General features: G+C 44.6%; 1 protein-coding gene across 1 annotated transcript in view; it reads right to left on the bottom strand.

Moving 5' to 3' along the window:
• Positions 1–26852, bottom strand: part of atad2b (ATPase family AAA domain containing 2B) — a 177420-nt gene that overhangs the window by 101945 nt on the left and 48623 nt on the right. The window contains exons 2-5 of the mRNA XM_070884187.1: positions 20544–20707; positions 19122–19171; positions 18215–18368; positions 2148–2256 (exon numbers count right to left, since the gene is read on the bottom strand). Of these exons, the coding sequence (XP_070740288.1) occupies positions 2148–2256; positions 18215–18368; positions 19122–19171; positions 20544–20707 (477 nt within the window). The remainder of the gene's footprint in view (positions 1–2147; positions 2257–18214; positions 18369–19121; positions 19172–20543; positions 20708–26852) is intronic.

Here is a 26852-nt window from a genome sequence, read left to right as displayed (position 1 = left end):
TCCTCTCACCTACTGCAGCACCTATCCGTTCGAGAGCACCGGGAGCCCTCTAGCAGCGCACACAGCAACAAGCACACGCAGCCCATACACACAGGTAGCAAACATAAACAGGCCACTCGGCCAGGGATAGGGTCGTGAGTGCAGTCGGGAGGGGAGGGGGTGGGGGGTGGAAGAGGGGGCAACATTAAACAGACGAGCCTGCCCAAGTCCCATCCGACTCACATCTTGTCCCCAATCTCTTTGCTTTCCTGCTACCCCGCCTTTCTGAACATCTCCGAGGCAGTCCCAAGAAACACTCGATGGCCTCAGTCAGTGGGAGCAATCGGCATCTTCCTTCTTGATGGTCACTTTTGCCAGCTCCTTCTCCCTTTCTGGTTTGCTGTCTCCAGGTCCGAGCTCAGGATCTCCTTCTCTTCCGCATAGTCGGTCACCCGCTCCAGGGGCCTATTGAGCAGGGCTAGGAGTGGCGTGCTTCAGGCCCCTCCCACACAGCCTGCAGCACACACACAGAATCTGGGGGCCAGGAGCTACTGCACATGCGCGCAGACTCCACTTTCCAGCAGAGATCTGGCTATTTATTTTGGATTTTCTTTCGCTTCCCTCGCAAACCCACAAGTGCGGAAATCAATTGCAATCCCTACTATGTCCTTGGCTGAAATCAGTTAACTCAGCAGAAACTAGGATCAAACCTTATACATTCCTGCCCTACATGGCTTAATACCACATCAGACTGCGCATTTAACCACTCAGATCTCATTATGCTCAAGAAAAATAGACTTTAAATATATTCAGTGACAATGCTGTAGCTTGCCATACAACATGTACTGTGATACTCATGTAAACAGAGCAGGAGTTTATAATTGTGTTGAAAATGTGTGAGGCAGCAATATTGAAAACAAGAAGAATATAGGCATAACTGCAGGTCATTGGCAATTAGCAGGCAATCAGCTGTAAGTGGTTACTTGATTAGGTAGTAAATGCTGTGAGCAAGAAGCTGATTAAGCAGTTGTAACTTGGGTGGCTCTCAAGGTGTACAAATTAAATTGAGGTAGGCCTGAACTCGTGGGACTCGCAGGGTTGGGACTAGGGTGAGGGGTAAGGGTTTGGGTTTATGTGCTTAGATCCTCTATTAGGCAGGGGCTGTCCACTGCAGGAAGCAGTATACAACAGGGTAAACCAACTGCAACTGAAATAGCAGATCAGAATATGGAAGCCATCAGTATTAAATACAGACTTCAGTCTAAGCTTTTGATCTGATCCACATCGCCAACTGAAACCTTAAACCATACAAAACAATACAAGCAATTGGAGTAAACTGTTTTAACATTTGAATTCTTTTGGGAAGTACTTTAGGGTTAGTCAATCAAAATTGTCAGATGATACAGTTTTAAAATTTACTCAATAGAAATAGTGCAGAAATGCTAGAGTACTTTTTTGATGCCCGACTATGCATGAAAATGCAGTTACATTCTAAAATAGGATTTGAAAATGCAGTTCTTCAGGATTCATTCTTCTGTAGGTATCACCAAACACAACTGCATAAATCTCATTCTTTAAAAAAAGTGATAAGAAAGAACATGTTCGATATACCTACAAGTACTGACACGTTGCTCTTGTCTATCACAACGCAGGGACCTAAGAATGGAGGTCTAAGCTTAAAGCAGAAGATGGGGAAAGGGAGAGAAAAATTCTGCTCCTCCAGTCAAAAAAAATCAGAAACTCCTTAAATTTAAGTGTCATTTTCCTCCACGATAAAGGCCGACCATTTCAGGTCTCCATACTCAGCAGAGAGCTACTGCTGTGATGTTAGCCACTAAGTATATCACATTTAAAGTCTCCTCCTATAATGTCCATTTTCTGACATCAACTGAGCAGCTTCCCCACTGAGTCTAAAGTCCCGAAATGACATTTTGCATTGGGAAAGGTTATTAATTTCTGTAGGAGTTTTCTTTTTAAGTATTATATGCATGTATGGTGGAGTATTTGTCGATGGAAAGTACTCTCCATTCTGCCACTTACCATCTGCTTTAAGTATTCAAATACTTCAGCAATCTGGCAACAATGTTAAATCATATTTGGTTTTTTTTAATGGAGAGCTACATCTTCAGAATGGTCACTCTGCTGATTCAAAAATAATAGATACTCACAAACTCTGTATCTGTCCACATCCTGAGACGCTCCACTTCTCCTGGTCTTCTGTTTTGCCGAATGTTACTTGTGATATTATCCATTTCTTGCAAAACAGCTTCTGCAGTACTAGATTAATAAAATACAAAAATTAAACAATATATTTAAAGATTTCAAAATGTGATCTTTTTTATTATAATCACAAAGTAGTGAAAAGAGGCCTAGGATGAGGTCAGGCTCTGTCAGGACGGCAGGTGTGGAAAGATAGGTCCAGGTAGTCCCCAGTGCCAAGGCCTGCAAAATGGTGGGCATTGGGTTGAGATTTGGGATCTGCAGGTAGCAAGGTTGGATGTTCAAATCACAAATTTGATTTTTTATTAAAAAAAGAACTTAAATAAACAGAGGCAGGCCAGTTAGGCTTGTGAAAGTCCAAACAACTCTACACAGGTATGCTGTAAATGAAATTGCAAGTTGTGTAGTAATCTTTCTGTGCATTTTATTTCTAGAAGCATACAAGTTTTGTAGTTATGATGCTGGACAAGCAATCGCACCATGACAAGTTGTGAAAGTGAATTCAACAAAATCTGGTAATTTGTGGGCCAGCACCAGAAAGAATTACCATGGAAGCTGCTAGATTATTAAAAAAAACTAACTGGTTCACTAATGTCCTTCAGGGAAGGAAACGATTTGACTCATACCACTTGACTCCAGGTCCCATAGTCCATGATTGACTCTTAATGAAGTGCATGAGCCAGCCATTCAGTTGTCAAAACTATTGCTATGAACCAGTGGTTCAAGAAGGCAACCCAGCACCTTCTCAGGAAAGCCCACATCCCAAGAACAAATCTATTATATATTAAAATCTTTTGAGTGGGTCTCAACATTCCATTTGATAATAGATTAAAAAGTCTTGTCAATGATAATGGTCAGGGACAGGAGGGTGTGATTGCAACTCAGGCAAGTAAGGGGACCCCAGGTGCAATGCTGGAGGAGCCCCAGCCTTTGTCCTTATCCAATGGGCATGAGGTTTTTGCTGCCTGTGTGAATGAGGAAAAAGCCTGCAGGATGGATGAGCAGGCTGACCATGACACCATGGTGCAGGATGTCATTCAAGTGGGGGATGTGAAAGGGAATGTAGTTGTGGTATGGGACAGCATAGTCAGAGGGATAGATACTGTTCTCTGCAGCCGCGACCAGGAGTTTCGAAGGTTGTGTTGTGTGGCAGGGTGAAAGACATTTCCTCACGGCTGGAGCAGAACTTGGAGTGGGAGGAGGGAGAATCCAGTGGTCCACATCGGAACCAACAACATAGGAATGAGGTTCTGCTGAGAGTTTGAGGAGTTGGGGTCCAAATTAAAAAGCAGAACCTCAAAAGGTAATAATCTCTGGATTGTTATCTGAGCCACATGCCAATTGGTATAGGAATAAGCAGATTAGAAAGTTAAATGCGTGGCTCAGAGTGGTGTGGGAGGCACGGAATTTGCTTCATGGGGCACTGACACCAGTACTGGGGAAAGAGGGAGCTGTTCCATTGGGACGGGCTCCACTTGAACCGGGCTGGAACCAGTGCCCTGGCGAATTGAATAACTAGGGCAGTAGACAGGGCTTTAAACTAGTGAAGAGGGGCGGGGGGAGGTTTCAGGAAAGAGTCAATTTAAAAGCAGCAAGAGAAATGTAAAAGCTCTAGAACAGAGCAGAGTTTTGGGTAAAAATAAGCAGAGTGGGTCAGGGAGAGGGAGAGAGAGAAAGTAACAAAGGTAATAGGGCATTAGTGACTAAGGTGACATCAGGGAGAAATAGAAAAAAGTCAAAGCTAAAGGCACTATATCTGAATGAGAGAAGCATTCACAACAAAATAGATGAATTAATAGCGCAGATAGAAATTAACACGTTTCATCTAATAACCAATACTGAGACATGGTTGCAAAGTGAGCAAGGTTGAGAACTAAATATTCCAGGATATTAACTTTTAGAAGAGATAGGAAAAATGGAAAAGGATGAGGGGTAGCCCTGATAATAAAGGATGGGATAAAGACAGTAGAGAAAAAGGATCTTAGCTCGGAAAATCAAGTAGAATCAGTTTGGGTGGAGCCAAGAAGCAGCAAGGGGCAGAAAACATTGCTGGGAGTGGTTAATAAGCCCCCAAACAGTAGTGGTAATGTAGGGCACAGAAAAAAATCAAGAAATTAGAGATCCATGTAACAAAGCTAATACAATAATCATGGGAGACTTTAGTCCGCATATAGACTGGGCAAATCAAATTTGCAGTAATAGCGTGGAGGATGAATTCATGGAATGTATACAAGATAGTTTTCTACCTAAGTATGTTGAGGAACCAACTAGAGACAGGCTTTTTGGATCTAGTATTATGCAATGAGAAAGGGTTAATTAATAATCTTGTAGTAAAGGGGCCTTGAGGGAAGAGTGACCATAATATGATAACATTTTAGATTTAAGTTTGAAAGTGATTTAGTTACATCCAAAACTAGAGTCTTAAATCTAAACAAAGGAAAGTGCATAGGTATGAGCGGAGAGTTGGCTACGATAGATTTTCGGGTTGGCAGCCTGTAACTAGTCGGGTGCCGCAAGAATCGGTGCTTGGGCCCCAGTTATTCACAATCTATAGCAATGATTTGGATGAGGGGCCCAAATGTAATATATCCAAGTTTGTGATGATACAAAGCTAAGTGAGAATATAAGTTGTGAGGAGGATGCAAAGAGACTTCAAGGGGATATAGACAGGCTAAGTGAGTGGGCAAGAACATGGCAAATGGATATAATGTGGAGAAATGTAAAGTTATACACTTTGGTTGGAAAATAGAAAAGCAGAGTATTTTTTTTTTTTAAATGGAGAGAAATTGGGAAATGTTGGTGTTCAGAAGGACCTGGGTGTCCTTGTACACAAATCACTGAAAGTTAACATGCAGGTACAGCAAGCAATTAAGAAAGCAAATGGAATGTTGGTATTTATTACAAGAGGATTTGAGTTTAAGAATAAAGACATCTTACTGCAATTATATAGGGCTCTGGTGAAACCGCACCTGGAGTATTGTGTACAGTTTTGGTCTCCTTACCCAAGGAAGGATATACTTGCCATTGAGGGAGTGCAACAAAGGTTCACCAGACTGATTCCTGGGTGGGGGAAATTGTCCTATGAGGAGAGATTGAGTAGACAAGACCTATATATTCTCTAGAGTTTAGAAGAACGAGAGGCGATCTCACTGAAATATACAAAATTCTTACAGAGATCGACAGAGTAGATACAGGGAGGATGTTTCCTCTTACTGGGGAGTCTAGAACCAGGGGTCACAGTCTCAGAAGAAGGGGTCCGCCATTTAGGACTGAGATGAGGAGAAACTTCTTCACTCAGAGAATGGTGAATCTTTGGAATTCTCTACCCAAAGGGTTGTGGAGGCTCAGTCTTGCAGTATATTCAAGACAGAGATAGATAGATTTTTGGATATTAAGGGAATCAAGGGATATGGCAATAGTGCAGGAAAGTAGAGTTGAGGTAGAAGATCAGCCATGATCTCACTGAATGGCAGAGCAGGCACGAGGAGCCTAATGGCCTACTCCTGCTCCTAATTCTTATGCTCTTCTAAAATGCATTATAAATGTGTCAATATTTACTTGCAGTACCAATAATTCCTGTAGGTAGCAATGTGTTAAAGGTTTTCAATGTTTCAGCCGCTGAAAGAGCTGATATAGTGAGCTAATAGTTACAAAGGTCAAGCCTGAAAGCAGTTGCAATGCGTTTTACAATGTTGAGTCTGATCATTGATGAATAGAAAGTCACCAAGTGTCACTGTGGAACAGCCTATTTCTTTGAAGTATTATTCTCTCAACCAGAAACCATATTTGTATGGGTAAGCCCAATAGTCTGCCCAGCTTTCTCATTCCACTGCCTCACTCCCTCCACATAACATAAGAATTAGGAGTAGGCCATATAGCCCCTTGAGCCTGCTCCACTATTCAATAAGATCATGGCTGATCTTCAACTACAACTCCACTTTCCTGCCCTATCTCCACATCCCTGGATTCCCTTATCTCAGCCTTGAGTATACTCAACATGTCCAAGTGTCGAAATGATGCACTCTCCACTTTATGTGGGCCTGCTATACAAGTCACACCATCCACATCTGTGTGACTTGATACATTCTTTTCACAGGCCCAACTACTTGTAAACCCAATCAGCAACCTCCTCTGCCCTTGGTTAGACTAGTCTCCCCATCAAAAGCCATGACAGTTCCAAAGTAAATTTTTAAAAACAACTTTGGCCCAATGGCAGTAAACCACAATTCCTTTCCTCTCCACTTACTGTAGCTTAACACAGTAAAATATTTCACTTGCCCCCCCCACCCCCCGCCCCCCCGCCCCCCTTGCAAATGAGCACGTTTACCATACCCACTTAAATATTGCACCTTCCCCTACATAATATTTCGGTCTTTGCCTTTCCTTCCCGATACCAAGTAGCATTGTGTTCACTATTCTTCCCCCGCCCTCCCCCGGAATAGAATTCTAGCCCTTGTTTAGCTCCTATTCAACGAGCAGCCATTTTCCCTTTGCCCCCTCCTTATTGTGGAATCCTCCCTAAATAAAAGAAGATTCCACATTAAAGGTAAAGATAAATAGATCCAGACTAAGTTTGCTACTCAGCATCAACTTGGCTCAGTTAGTTACACTTTCACCTCAGTCAAAAAGTTGAGGATTCAAGCCTGACTTGACACACAATCTATACTGATACTTGAGCACAGCACAGAGGACGTGCTGCATTCAGAGGTGCTGTCGTGTATGTGTACCCTTGCTGCATGCAAATTTACTGCAATCTGTGCTAACATAACAGTGATTGCACTTCAAAATAATCTACTGGCTGCAAAGTGCTTTAGGATGTCCTGAGGACATGAGACACCATATAGATAGATGCAAGTTCTTTCTTTCAAAGAATTGTTTTAATTAATACTAAAGAAGTCCATTAGCATCGCTACTAGCAGACATCTAGGGCGGGATTTTCAGTTTTCGACGGAAACAGTAGTTTTACATCAAAATTACCGTCTTTGCTGCGCTACTGTTTTTGGGCCAAATCTCCAGCCTTTACGTCTGCGCCACACATCAGTAAAGGAGGCGTTGCACGACTATTTGCAGTGCAACTTTAGTCCGGGGCCAGGAACACAGAGAGGCTTGGGAGTGGGGGGCAGGGGGGAAAACAAACAAAAAAAAGAATTCCCCAAAACATGTACAAGACCCTTATCTATCGAATCGCTGAAAAAAAATGTTTTAATAAAAACTTTAACTTATCTTTTTAGCAGGTTTTCATACTTACCGCTGCTGGCAGGGCTGCAGAGACAGGTTCGACCTGTCGCTACTCTGACCGCGGCGTACAGGTTGGGAGTGCCGAAAATACGACACAAATGCAATCCGCATCGTTGCACGTTGGCGCACCTCTCCCTGGTGGTACTTGGAAGCGCCGCCGCAAACAGGTACCAGAGGATCTCGTCGACCGGGTTTTCACCACAGAGGGTCAAATTGTGGCGAAAACCCGGTCGCAAACCTGCCGAAAATCCGTACCCTACTGTTAAGATTGCAAATGATTATAGTGGCATAAGATAGTGAATGTATTAAACAGTGGCTATAAAAATTGTATATTTGTGTCAACTGATGAGTGAAAAAGGTGTGTTGTTTTACAATGTTTAAGTTGATAAATATAAAGTCAACAACCACAACATTGGTACTAATGACATAGGTAGGAAGAGGAATGAGGTCCTGCAGGCAGAGTTTAGGGAGCTAGGAGATTAAAAAGCAGGACCTCAAAAGGTAGTAATCTCTGGATTACTCCCAGTGCCACGAACTAGTGAGTACAGAAATAGCAGGATAGAGCAGATGAATATGTGGCTGGAGAGATGGTGCAGGCAGAAGGGCTATAATTTCCTGAGACATTGGGACCACTTCTGGGGGAGGTGGGACCTCAACAGAGCCGGGACCAATATCCTCGCAGGGGGCTTTGCTAGTGCAGTTGGGGAGGGTTTAAACTAGCTTGGCAGAGGGATGGGAACCTGAAAATAGACTCCATAGGGAGGGGAGTAAAGCTGAAATTAGCAAGCAAAATTAAAGAAAGTGAGTTTGAAGGAGAGAGGAAGCAAGTAAGAAAAAAAGGTAAAAAAACAAACTTAAAGGCACTTTGTCTAAATACATGTAGGATTTGTAACAAAATAGATGAGTTGATGGTACAAATTGAGACGAATGGGTCTGATAGCCATTATAGAGACGTGGTTGCAAGGTGACCAGGGCTGGGAATTAAATATTCAGGGATACTTGACAACCCGGAAAGACAGACAGAAACGAAAGGGAGGTGGGGTAAGCTCTATTGATAAAGGATGGAATCACTGCAATAGTAAGAAACGATATTGGCTCAAATGATAAGGGTGTTGAAACAGTTTGAGTGGAGATAAGGAACAATAAGGGGAAAAAGTCACTGGTGGGCGTAGTCTATAGGCCCCCTAACAGTAGCAACTCTGTTGGTCAGAGCATAAACCATGAAATAGTGGGGACTTGTAAAAAGGGAATAATCATGGGTGATTTTAAACTCCATATTGATTGGACAAATCAAATTGGTCAGGGTAGCCTTGAGGAAGAGTTCATAGAGTGCGTAAGGGACGGGTTCCTTGAGCAGTATGTAACGGAACCAACCAGGAGGCAGGCTCTCTTCGGATCTGGTCCTGTGTAATGAGACAGGATTAATAAACAATCTCCGAGTAAAGGATCCCCTCGGAATGAGTGATCATAGCATGTTTGAATTTCAAATTCAGATGGAGGGCGAGAAAGTTGGATCTCTAACCAGCATACTAAGCTTAAATAAAGGAGACTATGATGGTATGAGGGCAGAGTTGGGTAAAGTGGACTGAGAAAATAGATTAAAGTGTAGGACGGTTGATGAACAGTGGTGTACATTTAAGGAGATATTTCACAACTCTCAAGAAAACTATATTCCAGTGAGGAGGAAAGGGTGTAAGAGAAAAGGTAGCCATCCATGGCTAACTAAAGAAATAAGGACGGTATCTAATTAAAAACAAGGGCATACAAAGTGGCCTAAACTACTGGGAGGACAGAAGACTGGGAAGCTTTTAAAAGCCAGCAAAGAACGACTGAAAAAAAAATTATGAAGAAAGGGAAGATAGACTATGAAAGTAAACTAGCACAAAATATAAAAAAACAGATAGCAAGAGTTTCTATAAGTTTATAAAAGGAAAAAAGAGTGGCTAAAGTAAATGTTGATCCCTTAGCGGACGAGACCGGGGAACTAGTAATGGGCAACATGGAGATGGCAGAAACTCTGAACAAATATTTTGCATCACTCTTTACGGTAGAGGACACTAACAATATTCTGACAGTGGATAGTCAAGGGGCTATGGGCAGGGGGGGGGGGGGGGGGGGGAGAGGAACTTAACACAATCACAATGACTAAGGAGGTGGTACTCAGTAAGATAATGGGACTAAGGGCAGATAAATCCCCTGGACCTGATGTCTTGCATCCTTGGGTCTTAAGAGAAGCAGTGGCAGGGATTGTGGATGCATTGGTTGTAATTTACCAAAATTCTCTGGATTCTGGAGAGGTCCCAGCAGATTGGAAAACTGCAAATGTAACACCCCTATTTTAAAAAGGAGGCATACAAAAAGCAGGAAGCTATAGAGCAGTAAGCCTAACATCTGTGGTTGGGAAAATGTTGGCATCCATTATGAAAGAAACAGTAGCAGGACATTTGGAAAAGCAAAATTCAGTCAGGCAGAGTCAGCATGGATTTATGAAGGAGAAGTCATGTTTGACAAATTTGCCGGAGTTCTTTGAGGATGTAACGAACAGGGTGGATAAAGGGGCACCAGTGGATGTGGTGTATTTGGACTTCCAGAAGGCATTTGACAAGATTATGAGGGGACTTGACAAGGTGGATGTTTCCACTTATGGGGGAGACTAGAACTAGAGGGCATGATCTTAGGATAAGGGGCCGACCATTTAAAACAGAGATGAGGAGCAATTTCTTCTCTGAGGGTTGTAAATCTGTGGAATTCACTGCCTCAGAGAGCTGTAGAAGCTGGGACATTGAATAAATTTAAGACAGAAATACAGTTTCTTGAGTGATAAGGGGATAAGGGGTTATGGGGAGCGGGTGGGGAAGTGGAGCTGAGTCCATGATCAGATCAGCCATGATCTTATTGAATGGTGGAGCAAGCTCGAGGGGCCGAATGACCTACTCCTGTTCCTATTTCTTATGTTATGTAACATATTATATCATGTAAATTTTCAAATCAGGGATTTATTTGTCCTCAATGTTGAAAATGGAGCATTTTACCAATTTGGACATAGGATCAGGTCAGTACAGGTGCAACCTCCCAAATCCGGAAACCTCGGGACCGAGGCCGTTCCAGATATTTCCGGATTTCAAAACATAGTTCCGCCATGCCGAATCCGGAAACCCTTGGGCTGACTTTCGTGTGCCTGTATTTTCCGACAGCGTGCCAACCCGATCAAGGAGGGAACACCGGAGGCAGCGAGGAGAAGAGGAGCAGCCAGCCCCAGGACACAGCTCGCCAACCCGACCAAGGAGGGAACACCGGAGGCAGCGGGGAGTTACTCTGCCTCCTATTTAAAAAAAAAATCCGGTTTTCGGAACATATTTCCAGATTTCGGACAACCCCTCCTCTGATCTGCGCAATGTCCGGATTTTGGAACATTTTGGTTGTTCGAACTCCAGATTTGGGAGGTTGCACCTGTATTACGTTCTCTCTGCCCTACCAAAAATGAGTACCTTAAAACCACTCTCAGAAAACCATCCCTTACTGAATGGTCAGAAATGTGGCAAATGTCTCCTGTAACTAACTCTGCCCTCACAGTTTTAGTGCCAATTAATGATGAATCATATGTGCTGTTTTATACAGTGGACATGTGCCAACCAAGAGTGAGATTACGGCTGCCCAAACTCATTTCACATTAGACTCTTACAGCCAGAAGACACTTACAAGCACATCTGGGCTGGAATAATTCTCAGATCTCAGCAATGCAAGAGAAAATGTCCATAACTCACTGTAATAAAGGAAATTATTTGAACCAAAGTCCAAGGTAAAACCAATAAGAACTTCTACAAAAAGTTCAATAGTTCCCGCTGTCAAAGGGGCACAAAAAGGAAAACTTTCTGCAGCACACTCAGGGATCAGCTGTTTAAAATCAATAATTTTATATGTCCACATATGGAACTAAAATAGTAACAGAAACAACTATCCAAACAGGTTAAAGACTCAATAGGTTTAGAAATTTTCAGCACAGTAGGTTTAGAAATTTTACTCCTCTCCATTTTACCAAAGAAGGTATTTTGATAGGAATTTGAAATCCCCTCAAGATACTAATATGAATCTATTGATATAGCATTGGCCTGATAGAAAGTTGTTGGTGATTTCTAATCCATCGAAACACAGTATTGTGCTATGGTAAAGGGCTCAATTTTCCCCAGTGATTTGCGCCATTCTTTTGCCACGCGCCGCTTTTTTTGGCCTAAATTTTAAAATCCAAGTTTCCCCAAAGATTGTGCACAGTGTAACTAAGTTAGTTATGATTTTTTTTTAGGTTCGTTTTTGTTTTTGCATAACCTGATGTCTGCGCCAGTTTTTCACATTTAAGCAAGCTTGGCCAACTTACATTTCTCCGAGGACGGTGTGTGTGTGACCACTCCCAAAAAATCTTCTGGGCACTTAAAAGCCAGCGCACATCAAAAAATCGGCGCAGAAAGATGCCATTGTTTTTATGCAAAGTTTTGGAGGGTGTCAAGAACACATTAAATATGCATCATGAAGCTTAATTTTTTTTCCAACTGAAAATGCAGAAAATGGAAGTTTCATACAATTTTTTTTTTTTAATCCTAAATTAAAGTGCCACGCCACCACCGAACATCTCCAAATTGGGCTCGAGGGTTGGAGCATAGGCCAGCAGAATCGATCCCTTGCCCATACACGGGCTCAGCTTCAAAAGAAGCCCGGGGAAGGGAGGAAGCCAAATTGAAGGGATGAGAACCCTTACACTATGGAGCAAGCGGCATCAAATGAAGCCTGGGTGTGGGGAAGGGGGGGGGGGGTTGTTTCCCAATCTAAGCAAGCCTATTGCACATGCTCAGACCTAGGTGTGTCTATACTAGGGCATCGACCTTGGGGAGAGAGACAACAAAGAAGCTTGTCCTGCCTGCTGTTATGAGCTGCTTGCAAAGGTACAATTTAATCATGGAGGCAATACTGACAATGTCATACCTCATGCAAGCCTTCTGTATGATCGTGCTGCGGAGGAGACAACTGATTCGATGTCATCGCATGAGGAACCTCAGAGCACGTAGGATGATGGGCAGGAGGCCTTACCCACGTCGGGTATATTGAGACAGGCGTTCATACCTGCACCCAAGTGATGCAGACTGTAAGATGGCTGCGTTTCCGCAAAGAAGTTGTAACCGAGATCTGTGAGTTAGTAAAAGCAGACCTGCAACCTGGAAAAGTCAGGAGGATTGCTTTGTCAGTTGAAGAGAAGGCCACAACTGGGGATGTGTGTGCCATTTCTCAACATGCCACACAAATCTGCAATGGGCTGGGGCTCTGCTTCATAAGGAGCCAGGAGGAGGGTGGCGGGGACAGGGGAAGCCAAACTCAACTGCCAACCACTTATATAAGGGATGAGAACCCTTGGGCTATACAGCAGTTTCAAAAGAAGCCTGGGGAGGTTGGAAGCCGAGCCCATGTCTGGGTGAGGGAGCGATTCTGCCGGCCGAAGCTCCGACCTTCGGGCCCGGTGAGGAGACGTTCGGTGGTGGCGTGGTACTTTGAATAAAATCAAAAATTAAAGAATTGTATTAGACTTCATTTCTTCATTGAATGCCTAGCTTCCTGTTCTAAGCAAGCCTATTGTCCATGCGCAGACTAGGTTATGGTCCATACTAGGGCCTCCATCTTGAGGAAAGAGAGAGAGGAAAGAAGGTGCGAATGCTCTGTCCTGCTGTTTTGAGCTTCTTGCAAAGCTACAATTAAATTAGGGGGGCAATATTGACAATGCCATACCTCTTGCAAGCCTTCTGCATGATTGCGCTGCGGAGAAGATTGATTACTCATCTTCACCCGAGGAACCTCAGAGCACGTAGGATGATGGGCAGGAGGCCTTATCCACATTGGGTATATCGAAACAGGCGTTCATACCTGCATCCGAGTGATGCAGCCTGTGTGAGAAGGCTGCATTTCCGCAAAGAAGTTGTATCCAACATCTGAGTTAATAAAGGCAGACCTGCACCCTAGGAGCGTCAGGAGGACTGCTTTGTCAGTTGAAGTAAAGATTATAGCTGCACTTTCATTTTATGCATCTGGCTCATTCCAGGCCACAACTGGGGATATGCGCGCCATTTCTCAACATGCAACACATATCTGCATTTGGCAGGTGACTGCTGCACTATATGCCCAGAGAAATGACTACATAACCACCCAGGGCTGTGGGCTTCTCCAGGATTGCTGGCTACCCAAAGGTACAGGACTGCATTGATTGTACCCACATCGCCTTGTGAGCACCTTTGGAGGATTCCGAGATGTACAGGAACAGAAAAGGCCTACAATCCATGAATGTGCAGCTCGTCTGTGAAGACTTGCATTGCTGTTTACATTGTACATTAATGATTTAGACGAGGGGATTAAATGTAGTATCTCCAATTTTGTGGATGACACTAAGTTGGGTGGCAGTGTGAGCTGCGAGGAGGATGCTATGAGGCTGCAGAGTGACTTGGATAGGTTAGGTGAGTGGGCAAATGCGTGGCAGATGAAGTATAATGTGGATAAATGTGAGGTTATCCACTTTGGTGGTAAAAACAGAGAGAGACAGACTATTATCTGATTGGTTACAGATTAGGAAAAGTGAAGGTGCAATGAGACCTGGGTGTCATGGTACATCAGTCATTGAAGGTTGGCATGCAGGTACAGCAGGCGGTTAAGAAAGCAAATGGCATGTTGGCTTTCATAGCGAGGGGATTTGAGTACAGGGGCAGGGAGGTGTTGCTACAGTTGTACAGGGCCTTGGTGAGGCCACACCTGGAGTATTGTGTACAGTTTTGGTCTCCTAACTTGAGGAAGGACGTTCTTGCTATTGGGGGAGTGCAGCGATGGTTCACCAGACTGATTCCCGGGATGGCGGGACTGACATATGAGGAGAGACTGGATCAACTGGGCTTGTATTCACTGGAGTTCAGAAGAGTAAGAGGGGACCTCATAGAAACGTTTAAAATTCTGACGGGTTTGGACAGGTTGGATGCAGGAAGAATGTTCCTATTGTTGGGGAAGTCCAGAACCAGGGGTCACAGTCTAAGGATAAGGGGTAAGCCATTTAGGACCGAGATGAGGAGAAACTTCTTCACCCAGAGAGTGGTGAACCTGTGGAATTCTCTACCACAGAAAGTAGTTGATGCCAATTCACTAAATATATTCAAAAGGGAGTGAGATGAAGTCCTTACTACTCGGGGGATCAAGGGGTATGGCGAGAAAGCAGGAAGGGGTTACTGAAGTTTCATGTTCAGCCATGAACTCATTGAATGGCGGTGCAGGCTGGAAGGGCTGAATGGCCTGCTCCTGCGCCTATTTTCTATGTTTCTATCATGGCAGTTGCTGCGAGATACCCTGGGAGCACCCATGATGCGTTCATCCTACGCGAGAGCGCTGTATATGCCCAGGTTTCATCAGCAGCCAGAAGGGCAGGGCTGGCTGCTGGGGGACAAAGGGTACAGCCTTGCCACCTGGCTCATGACACCCCTACACATAACTCGGACGGAAGCGGAGTGGGAATACAACATGTCTCACATTGCAACACGCAGCATAAGAGAGAGGACCATTGGCATCTTGAAGCAGCGTTTCCAATGCCTGGACCATTCCGGAGGCTACTTGCAATACTCCAGAGATTGTCGGTCAGTTCACTGTTGTGTGCTGCATGCTGCACAACTTAGCCATCATGAGGCAGCAGCAGCTGGTAGTAGAAGACCCAGGTCTTGTTGACTCCACCCCCGCCCACAAGCGGTGGCGCGGCATTTCTCGGGTTGATACCAACCTTATTCTTTCAAACATCTCGGGTAATGCGCACTTCTTAATGGGGGGGGGACGTGGGCAGGCGGTAATGTGGTAGTAGAGTAGCTGATGATGAGGAGGAGGAGGAAGATGCAGGTTACGAAGAAAAGGAGGAGAACGAGGACACCATGCAACTAACTGAACCCGGAGTATGACGGCGGAGGAGGGCGGGCCATCGTGCCCCTTTAACATTTCCTCAAGCCTTGCGCCAGCAGCTCATCCGTGAACACTTTGCTGCCTGAAGGCTCAGCGGCAACTATTCCAAATGGACCATGTTTACTGTTTGGAAATGTTCCGTAATGTTGTGTTGTGTTAATGGAACAAATAATGGAAATGATTGTTATAATTTAAAATATATATTATTCAAAAGTTTAACACTTGTTTGTACTTAATTTAATTTTAATAAAAATATTCTTGTATCAAACTTTAAAGTTTTCAGTTAAGATCACTTACAAACTTTTAAACTTGTAAATTTACATAATTTACAAAAAACTTTTAAGTTGAGAACAGTTACAACAATAACAGCAGCAAAGAAAGGCTGCACCCATCTCCCCTCCATCTTATTCCATGACTACCTGCTACACTTGGTCTTGTTGACTCCACCCCCGCCCACAAGCGGTGGCGCAGCATTTTTCGGGTTGATACCAACCTTATTCTTTCAAACATCTCGGGTAATGCGCACTTCTTAATGGGGAGGGGCGTGGGCAGGTGGTAATGTGGAAGGCCCGGTTGGGGCCTCTTCAGAGGCTGGTTTGGGGATTGGAGTGCAAGTGGCAGTTGATTCTGTCAATGGTTGCGGGTCTGGGCATGTTCCCTTATTGCAGCAGCTAACTCCGACATTCCCTCCCCGTGTGCCCCGACAGTGTCTCAACTGCCTGCAACATTCCCTCCCTCATCTGCACTGACATTGTATCAGCTGCCTGAGACACTCCCTCCCTCGTGTTCCCGGACAGTGTTTCTATTTCTCGCGAGTGTGTTGTTACTTCTACCGACAGTCCCGATACCTCATCACCCACTCCACTAATGGCGTCCAGGAGAGATTGTGTAAGGTCAATGCTCTCCACACTCATTGCCATCATCTGAACCACATCTGTTAGATCCTGCACCTCAGGAGAGTGCTGTCGAGCTCTCCTTCCGCTCCTCACCCTGGGTGTGCTTGCTGCATCCCACTGGGACCAGCAGCCTTTGATGGTGTGGCCCTGGGTGTGCCTCGCTGCATCTCACTGGAATCCCCAACCTCGGACTGTGGGAAACCATGGAATGTCCTAACACTCGTACCACTCAGGAAAGAGGCTGGCACCTCAATGGGCAGCACCTGCACCTCCTTCAGAGTGAGTACAACAGTGGGAGCTTCATCCATCACCTCCCCTTCCCCCTCACCCCCATATGCTCTTGGTCTGGAAGGTGGGATTGGAAGATGTTCTCCTCTTCAGACATATCCGCGTCTGAATCTTCTTCTGCATTGTCAGGGTTGGCCTCAAGTTCTTCAAAATATAACAGGACAGACAAATGGTTAGCAGCAGAGGAGGGGGCAGGGTGGCATGAGTAGCACACAGTGCAGGCACCAAGCTCATTTGAAGGACCATGATGAATGATAGCACATTGCATCAACTGAAGAGTAGCTGACGGAGACATCCCCATGAACTGAAGCATGGCTAGCCCGCGCAGTAATTAACATTTAGCAAAGCCAGACTGTGGAATTTGCAGGACTTGCCCTCTCCCTCGAGTGTGGACCCAACTTGTACAGTGGTAGTTGTTTTTCTCCAGGTAGGACCCATCAAAGCAGCGACCCCGTCTTCCAAGGGCGTCAGGGGTGCAGATTTGCCGGGCCGACTCCTGTTCAGAGTTCTTTCCCTTTTGTTGTGTGCCATCTTCCTCTGCAAAGATGAAAATATAACTTTTTGAGAGAGGGTGTCTTTCTGCTGGGTGGGACATATACAGATGGTCACATTTACAATTGCAATTCCAGTGAATAAATGAAGATATTACTTACACTAACTACTTGACCAAGGTCCTGCCACTTCTTTTTGCACTGGCCTCCAGACCTCAGGGTGGTCACCATTGCACAGTAATCTTCTGCAAGTTGGTTCCAGCGTTTCTTCATTTCTTTTGGTGAAACTTTTATGTGACCTCTGCTGGTGTCCAGCTCATGCCATCTGGCCTCAATTACAGTAACTAGTGCCTCCACTTCACCCTGTAAGAAATTCTTGGTCCTTGAGCCACGTTGCATCTTGTATTGCAGCTCCGATTTTTCCAATGAGAATTAAAGTTCTCACACACAACTGGCTCTTTAAAAATGGCCGAATGCAGACCAGGAGTTGTACTGGGCATGCGCATCCATAGTAAACATGTCAAAAACATCCTTTTTTTCTCTCGCATGCGCAGAAAGTGGGGCACAGACATTAGGCTACCCCCACCTCCTCCACCCACCCGAAGTTAAAGGACAGGCTGCATGGTGCCAATTTCAAAGAATAGAATGGGGAAACTTGATACTTATTTCTTTGGAGTAGTCGGGGCCAAAAAGACAGGCGTAACTCTGGCAATATGCAAAAAAAACGGCATTGGGGAAAATTGAGCCCATAGTATCCAAATATGAATACATTTAGTTCGGAGGTATTTCATACAAAAATTATTTTAAAGCCAAGTGTGCAGCCAGATGACCTGCTTTCAAACATCTACCAATGTCACCTTTCGACTGGATGCAAGAAGCCCCTTTGACAATGGGTACTATTGATGAGAACTTTTTATTGAAGTTCTTTCTCTATTACATGCCCTCCAATTTCAGCCTTTTGGTTTATGCATGACACCTTCTTCTGACAACATGATAAACATTTGAATTATTAAACAAAGGCTGACTTCTCCCATTTTAGTTGTTTAATTAGGGTGAAACCCATATAGCGAGAGCCATAAAGAGAGAAAAATATACCTTAAATGCCACTTAATAATAAAAAGAACTACAGCACAACTACTATACCTGTTTACCAGCTGATCAAACAGAAGGCTTTGGTTGAGGGTTTCAAATTTGTTCCTCCTTGCTCGACCACTTCTTCTAACTTCTGAATCACCATTCATGTGAGAATGGTCCCCATCCTCTTGGCTTTCACGTCGACTTCCAGGAGGTCTGAGAACTTTTTAGGATAGCAATGGATTACCAACAATTGTCATTTTTATTTATAAGTTTTAGAAGTAGCTGTACTTAAATATACACAGATCTTCTGTGATGTTGCCTGCAGGCATTCTGGGGTTTGCAGCAATTTCTATTCAGCTGATAACCTGGTCTGTCTCTCTTTAAAACTATTATTCAGGTATTCTCCGTGAGGAAATGGTCGAAGCAAGTCCAGAGGTTAATTACAGGCCAATTATTGTTGGAAGTTTCTATGGATTGGCACGCGCTTGGTCTCCCTCCTTGTTACCTGAACAACTTCTCCAGGTCTTTATAAAAAAAGACACTCAGTTCTTATTTGTTGTCATTTTATACAAAATGTGGCATCAGGAAGGTGATGATGTGCCAAAATATTCACATAAATAGATCTGCACATAACTATAAAAGTGAACACCATCAGCAGCAGGGGAAGCGTGAGGAAAGAAATTTTACATAAAAATACCAAACACACGTCATTTCTAACCGGTGGGCTTCGCCAGTTACATCAGGAATACTATTTAACCCCTCAGATGATGGACAGGAGCTTCCACTCTGCAGATATCACATTTACCAGCATTATAACGCCCATGCAGGTACACTTGAACATTGTGAGAAGTGATCCTTTCTTGGCCAGCTTTTCTTCCTCCTCAAGCAGCCCAGCTTAAACTGGAAACTTACTCCTTTTGAGATAGCTGTATACAACTTTTTTGACTCTCTTACTGTAAAATAAGCAACTTACCCAAACTACCATGACCATTTTGCATTGAAGCACCTGCACGAGTAGTTAACCTGGAAAAGAAATCAAGAACAAAAACTATTATTGTGGTATGAAAGGAGGATTTCTAGTAAATTTGACAACAGTACTTAAAGTGTGATATTGAAATAGATTTCAGGTCGTTGTACATCTATTATCTTGAAGTAGTTGTTAATGCTACACACATTCTGAGTCAGTTGCCAGTAAGGTACTGAGGCCAATGACATTTTTTGTGAATTTCTTGGAGATACTTTCTAGCAGAGTTCAGTCTTCATATCTCTGCTTTAATGGTCCCAGTAATCACTCATTTTACTTGCAAACAAAGGATAAGACCACCAACATTTCAGTTTCTGAACCAGTTCTGACCTGGTCTACTTATATGTACATTTCTCCTATAATTGCCAATTAAAAGTAGCGCTGCTGTGCATTTAATTCTATAGTGATGAGGGGTAATGAGTATGCAGTTAGTACAGTGGCCAACAAAAAAAAAAATCACACTCGGGTTCCAAGAACAAGCATGAGTATTTTTTTTATATTATGTCAGCATGCAGTGCAAGTACAGTTTGTTTGTGATACTAACATCACAGAAGGCTCAGCTGTAGTTGCTATGGTTATAACTGGCACTCATCAGTGCTGACAGCATGTGCACAGCTGAGTTTCTTTTTAACCGACAGCTGATTGCAAGCAAGTTAGTAAAGTGGCTGTTTCAGGTTTATGAAATAAATCTCATGCAGAATACTTGAGATAGCAATCATTTATCACTATTACTGGCAATGTAAATAGAGTAAAATATTTGCTAAGAAAAATTTATGCTGCAGTTGAAGTATTGTATACAGTTTTAAGCAACAAACAATAAAAAGGATATAAAGCCATGATAAAGGCAAAATGTAGATTCACTGGGATGATATCAGGGATGAAATAATTTAAAAAAATGGCAGGCTATATACAGTGGAGGCAAGATATTCAAGGGCAACCGATTTAATATACATGCTCAAAATTATGAAAGCTTTCAAAGGGGCAAATAATGAAATGTTATTTCCACTGGACAATGAATCAGGAGCAAGGGGCATACACTTAGGATTAGTACTACGAGCACAAAAGGAAAGGCTGAAGAATGTTTTCCTAGCAAAGGGTTATGATATGATATGGAGGTGAAAGATACTGAAGGGATTAGAGTGATTAAGCTCTGATGGGGGAACTAGCACCAATACATGCACAATGGACCAAATTGTTGCCTCCTGTGCCAAAATTTTTAATTTCAGGTTAAAAGGAGCTTTCTATACACATCTCCAAAGCTATATAATACCAAGAAAATATTTAAGAAATTTAATGCAGCAATAATGCTTTAGTTACTCAATATATTCCGATAACCACTTGGATACAAAAAGTGCTGTAAATTCATCTCACCTGGATTGCCTTGTTGAGCCACACCATTCTTCTGTTGGACCACTGTTATGCGGACTACGTTCGGTTGAAAGATCGCTAGAAACTGGATCAGCATTCCTGCGCCTAAGTTTTGCCGGCGGTTCCGTATGACTATCACTCAAACTTGCTTCATCATGACCAGCATCCTGTTGCAAAAAATATATTTTTACTTAAAAATTTTTTTTTAGAACAACAAATTTTAATGGTGGCAAGAAAGAGAAAATGACAAATTTTAAAATAATCTACCCCTATCTATTAAACAAGTATTTTCTACCTCACAGCCAATATGTTCACGTTAGACATCACAGTACAAGAATATTTCAAGTACAAACATGTGGTTCAAGTTAAGATCTTCACAAATCTTAATTGACCAATGATTCTAAGTTAGCTCAGTCCATGGGAGTCGTTAAAATTTTCTTTCCAATCCAGTCTCTTCACATTTTTCCAGTAGATGGAAAGTACAATTAAGAAATCTAAAATTATATGGGACCAAAAAACCGAAATGGGAAATCAGTGTTGAATGGAATAGTCAAGGAGCAAAATGATCAGTTGTTATGAAAAATAATTGAAATGATCATCCCATACAGAAGTTTAAAAAGGCAATCAAACTAGTGATAGAATACAAATTGCAGAGGTAATATACTGTACAAGGTTACATCCCAGATAGAGAACTATGTGGCAATGTTGGTCACATCTTAGGAATAGGACGTCAATTGCTTTCGGTTTCCCTTCTCGTGTTTGACCTCTTGTTTTTTTTCCTCCCCTTACCCTGCCCCTACACTTGCTTAAAACCTGTTACATCTCTAATCTTTTCCAGTTCGGATAAAAGGTCATCGACCTGAAACATTGGGCCCAAGTTTCCACATGATTTGCGCCTGATTTTTTAGGAGCAACTAGTGGAGAACGGACTATCTTAAAAATCGCAATTTTCCACATTTTTTTTCTGCAGTTCTAGTCAGGTAGAACAGTTCTATTTTGGAACAGAATTTTTTCTTCAAAAAGGGGGCGTGTCCGGCCACTGATGCCTGATTTGAAAGTTTCCACAGTGAAAACGTACTCCAAACTAAAGTAGAATGGAGCAAGTGAAGATTTTTGTGGAACTGAAAAAACCTGTTCTACACATTAAAAAATCAGGCGCAAGTTACAAATTAGGCGTCCAGAACGAGGTGGGGATGGGGGGGGTGGGGGGAAGGGAAGTCATTAAATTCTATAATAAATCCTTATTTATACTTGTACAAATAAATCCAACCTGAATAAACATTTATAAGCAAAGAAAAGATTAAATAAACCATCTTCCTACCTGTGTGAAAGTGCTTCAGGCAGGCCTTTCGGGACCGAAGGCTGAACGGGCCGGCCCGAGACTTCGGGCAGGGCCCGTCCCCAGCACCAGATTTACAGGTAGGTGGCGTTGGGTTGGGTCGGGGAGGTTCGGTTCGGGTCGGGGGGGGAAGGGAGAGAGAGAGAGAGAGAGAGAGAGAGAGAGAGAGAGAGAGAGAGAGAGAGAGAGAGAGAGAGAGAGAGAGAGAGAGAGAGAGAGAGAGAGGAGGGAGAGAGAGGGGGTGAGAGAGGAGAGAGAGGGGGAGAGGGAGGGAGGGGGGAGAGGTCAGGTCGGATCCAGTCCGGGAGCGGGAGTCGGGTCGGGGGGCGGGAGCGCGGGTCGGGTTGGGTCAGTCGGGGGGGCGGGGAGCGGGAACAGGAGCGCGGGTCGGCTCGGGTCCAGTCCGGGGGGGGGGGAGGAGCGGGAACAGGAGCGCGGGTCGGGTCGGGTCGGGTCGGGTCCAGTCGGGGAGCGGGAACAGGAGCGCGGGTCGGGTCCAGTCGGGGGGCGGAGCGGGAACAGGAGCGCGGGTCGGATCGGGGGGGGGGGTGGGGGGGCGGAGTGGGAACAGGAGCGTGGGTCGGGTCCAGTCGGGGGGGGGGGGGGGTCGGAGCGGGAACAGGAGCGCGGGTCGGGTCGGGTCCAGTCGGGGAGGCAGGTAGCGGGAACAGGAGCGCGGGTCGGGTCAGTCGGGGGGGGTGGGGGGAGGGAGCGGGTGTTGGGTCTGGTCCGGAGGCAGGGGGGGAGCGCGGGTGTCGGGTCTGGAGGCAGGGGGGAGCGGGTGTCGGGTCTAATCGGGGGGGGGGGGGGGGGGGAGCAGGAGCTGGCCGTGGGAGGAGCCTTATTCATGCAGCCCCAGTGAGGCCATTCAGCCAGGGCTAGGGACTGCATGCTTCGGGCCCCTCCCACACAGTTCGGCGCCTGGAGCTTCTGCACTTGCGTGCCCACTGCAGCGCGCATGTGCAGAGGTCCCGGCACTGTTTTCAGCGCAGAGACCTGGCTCCGCCCCCCCCACAGCTCGTGCTGGCTGCGCCGAGGGCCAGAGGACCTGCAGGTAGGTGGAGAATACCGAGGATTTTTTTAGGCGCACTTTGTGGCGCGAAAAACGGGCGTCCAGGTCGGGACTGCGCCGTTCTAGGCGCGTGTGGAAACTTGGGCCCATTAAATCTGTTTCTCTCCCCACAGATGCTGTCTGACCAACTGAGTATTTCCAGTATTTTCTGTTTTTATTTCAGATTTCCAACATCCGCAGTATTTTGCTTTTGTATAGGAATCATGAAGCCAAGTTTTGGCCTGAGTTGCTCCTGTTTTTTTGGAGCAATTGGTTTAGAATGGAGTATGTTAGAAATTGCAATTCTTGGCATTTAGTTTGCTCCAGTTCTTCTAGTCAGTTAGAACAGTTACAGTTTGGAACAGATTTTTTTTCCAAAAGGGGGCATGTCTGGCCACTTAGGCCCGTTTTCAAAGTTTAGGCAGTGAAAACGTACTCCATTCTAAGTTAGTTTGGAGTAAGTGTAGATTTCTGTACGCTCAGAAAAACCTTGTCTACACTTAGAAAATCAGGTGTAGGTTACAAATCAGGTGTAGGGAATGCGGGGGGGGGGGGTTAAAGGGAAGTTTACAAACATTAAACACTTCAGTTTTACAAATAAAGAGCCATCATCAATAATAAATGATAAACACATCAATAAATCAATCAAAAAAAAAATTAAAAATTAAAAAAATGAAAAAGTTGACAGCAGGCGAAAAAAAAAATGGCGGACATTTAGCGGAGGGGGATTGGAGTCTCGGAGGTGGACCCTGTTGCTGTTTATATTACACCAAGGTGTGTGGAGAAGCCTATAAAAGGCACAGCAGGGAGTCCGGGGTCCAGCGTCGGCGGCAGTCGGGAGCAGCGTCGAGGAGGTGCGTTGGTGAGGCCTATAAAAGGCGGAGCCGGTGCAGCTACAGGGAGAAGGCAATAAAGAAGTAGAAAGAAACAGAAAGGTGACGTCACAGCCAAGGGCGTAAGTGATTGGCTGGTGATTGGTGAGTAGTTTTTCTTTTTTCTCTTCTATAACAGTGAGTAAACTTTAGCATTGTTGTTGCTTATCTAAGGGTTAAGTCATGGCAGGATAGCTCGGTCACGTGTTATGCTCCTCCTGTACCATGTGGGAACTCAGGGACAACTCCAGTGTTCCTGACGGCTACGTGTGCAGGAAGTGTATCCGCCTCCAGCTCCTGACAGACCGCATTGCGGAGTTGGAGCTGAGGGTGGATTCACTCTGGAGCATCCACGATGCTGAGAATGACGTGAGTAGCACGTGTAGCGAGTTGGTCGTACCGCAGGTAAAGGGTCCACAGCCAGATAGAGAATGGAAGACCAGCAGGGAAAGCAGTGCAAGGAAGGTAGTGCAAGGGTCCCCTGTGGTCATCCCCCTGCAAAACAGATACACTGCTTTGAGTACTGTTGAGGGGGATGACTCATCAGGGGAGGGCAGCAGCAGCCAAGTTCATGGCTGGCACCGTGACTGGCTCTGTTGCACAGGAGGGCAGGAAAAAGAGTGGGAGAGCGATAGTGATAGGGAATTCAATTGTAAGGGGAATAGATAGGCGTTTCTGCGGCCGCAACCGAGACTCCAGGATGGTATGTTGCCTCCCTGGTGCAAGGGTCAAGGATGTCTCGGAGCGGGTGCAGGACATTCTAAAAAGGGAGGGAGAACAGCCAGTTGTCGTGGTGCACATTGGTATCAACGACATAGGTAAAAAAAGGGATGAGATCCTACGAAATGAATTTAAGGAGCTAGGAGCTAAATTAAAAAGTAGGACCTCAAAAGTAGTAATCTCGGGATTGCTACCAGTGCCACGTGCTAGTCAGAGTAGGAATCACAGGATAGCGCAGATGAATACGTGGCTTGAGCAGTGGTGCAGCAGGGAGGGATTCAAATTCCTGGGGCATTGGAACCGGTTCTGGGGGAGGTGCGACCAGTACAAACCGGACGGTCTGCACCTGGGCAGGACCGGAACCAATGTCCTAGGGGGAGTGTTTGCTAATGCTGTTGGGGAGGAGTTAAACTAAAATGGCAGGGGGATGGGAACCAATGCAGGGAGACAGAGGGAAACAAAAAGGAGACAAAAGCAAAAGACAGAAAGGAGATGATGAAAAGTGGAGGGCAGAGAAACCCAAGGCAAAGAACAAAAAGGGCCACTGCACAGCAAAATTCTAAAAGGACAAAGGGTGTTTAAAAAAACAAGCCTGAAGGCTTTGTGTCTTAATGCAAGGAGTATCCGTAATAAGGTGGATGAATTAACTGTGCAAATAGATGTTAACAAATATGATGTGATTGGGATTACAGAGACGTGGCTCCAGGATGATCAGGGCTGGGAACTCAACATCCAGGGGTATTCAACATTCAGGAAGGATAGAATAAAAGGAAAAGGAGGTGGGGTAGCATTGCTGGTTAAGGAGGAGATTAATGCAATAGTTAGGAAGGACATTAGCTTGGATGATGTGGAATCTATATGGGTAGAGCTGCAGAACACCAAAGGGCAAAAAAACGTTAGTGGGAGTTGTGTACAGACCTCCAAACAGTAGTAGTGATGTTGGGGAGGGCATCAAACAGGAAATTAGGGGTGCATGCAATAAAGGTGCATCAGTTATAATGGGTGACTTTAATATGCACATAGATTGGGCTAACCAAACTGGAAGCAATACGGTGGAGGAGGATTTCCTGGACTGCATCAGGGATAGTTTTCTAGACCAATATGTCGAGGAACCAACTAGGGGGGAGGCCATCTTAGACTGGGTGTTGTGTAATGAGAGGATTAATTAGCAATCTTGTTGTGCGAGGCCCCTTGGGGAAGAGTAACCATAATATGGTGGAATTCTGCATTAGGATGGAGAATGAAACAGTTAATTCAGAGACCATGGTCCAGAACTTAAAGAAGGGTAACTTTGAAGGTATGAGGCGTGAATTGGCTAGGATAGATTGGCGAATGATACTTAAGGGGTTGACTGTGGATGGGCAATGGCAGACATTTAGAGACCGCATGGATGAACTACAACAATTGTACATTCCTGTCTGGCGTAAAAATAAAAAAGGGAAGGTGGCTCAACCGTGGCTATCAAGGGAAATCAGGGATAGTATTAAAGCCAAGGAAGTGGCATACAAATTGGCCAGAAATAGCTGCGAACCCGGGGACTGGGAGAAATTTAGAACTCAGCAGAGGAGGACAAAGGGTTTGATGAGGGCAGGGAAAAAGGAGTACGAGGAGAAGCGTGCAGGGAACATTAAGACGAATTGCAAAAGTTTCTATAGGTATGTAAAGAGAAAAAGGTTAGTAAAGACAAACGTAGGTCCCCTGCAGTCAGAATCAGGGGAAGTCATAACGGGGAACAAAGAAATGGCGGACCAATTGAACCAGTACTTTGGTTCGGTATTCACTAAGGAGGACACAAACAAACTTCCGGATATAAAAGGGGTCAGAGGGTCTAGTAAGGAGGAGGAGCTGAGGGAAATCCTTATTAGTCGGGAAATTGTGTTGGGGAAATTGATGGGATTGAAGGCCGATAAATCCCCAGGGCCTGATGGACTGCATCCCAGAGTACTTAAGGAGGTGGCCTTGGAAATAGCGGATGCATTGACAGTCATTTTCCAACATTCCATTTACTCTGGATCAGTTCCTATCGAGTGGAGGGTAGCCAATGTAACCCCACTTTTTAAAAAAGGGAGAGAGAAAACAGGGAATTATAGACCGGTCAGCCTGACATCGGTAGTGGGTAAAATGATGGAATCAATTATTAAGGATGTCATAGCAGCGCATTTGGAAAGAGGTGACATGATAGGTCCAAGTCAGCATGGATTTGTGAAAGGGAAATCATGCTTGACAAATCTTCTGGAATTTTTTGAGGATGTTTCCAGTAGAGTGGACAAGGGAGAACCAGTTGATGTGGTATATTTGGACTTTCAGAAGGCTTTCGACAAGGTCCCACA

Source organism: Pristiophorus japonicus, chromosome 7 (genome assembly GCF_044704955.1).
Source record: "Pristiophorus japonicus isolate sPriJap1 chromosome 7, sPriJap1.hap1, whole genome shotgun sequence".
Classification (NCBI taxonomy): domain Eukaryota; kingdom Metazoa; phylum Chordata; class Chondrichthyes; family Pristiophoridae; genus Pristiophorus; species Pristiophorus japonicus.
The sequence above is the reverse complement of the archived record's forward strand: the minus strand, read 5'-3'. Positions and strand labels throughout refer to the sequence as shown.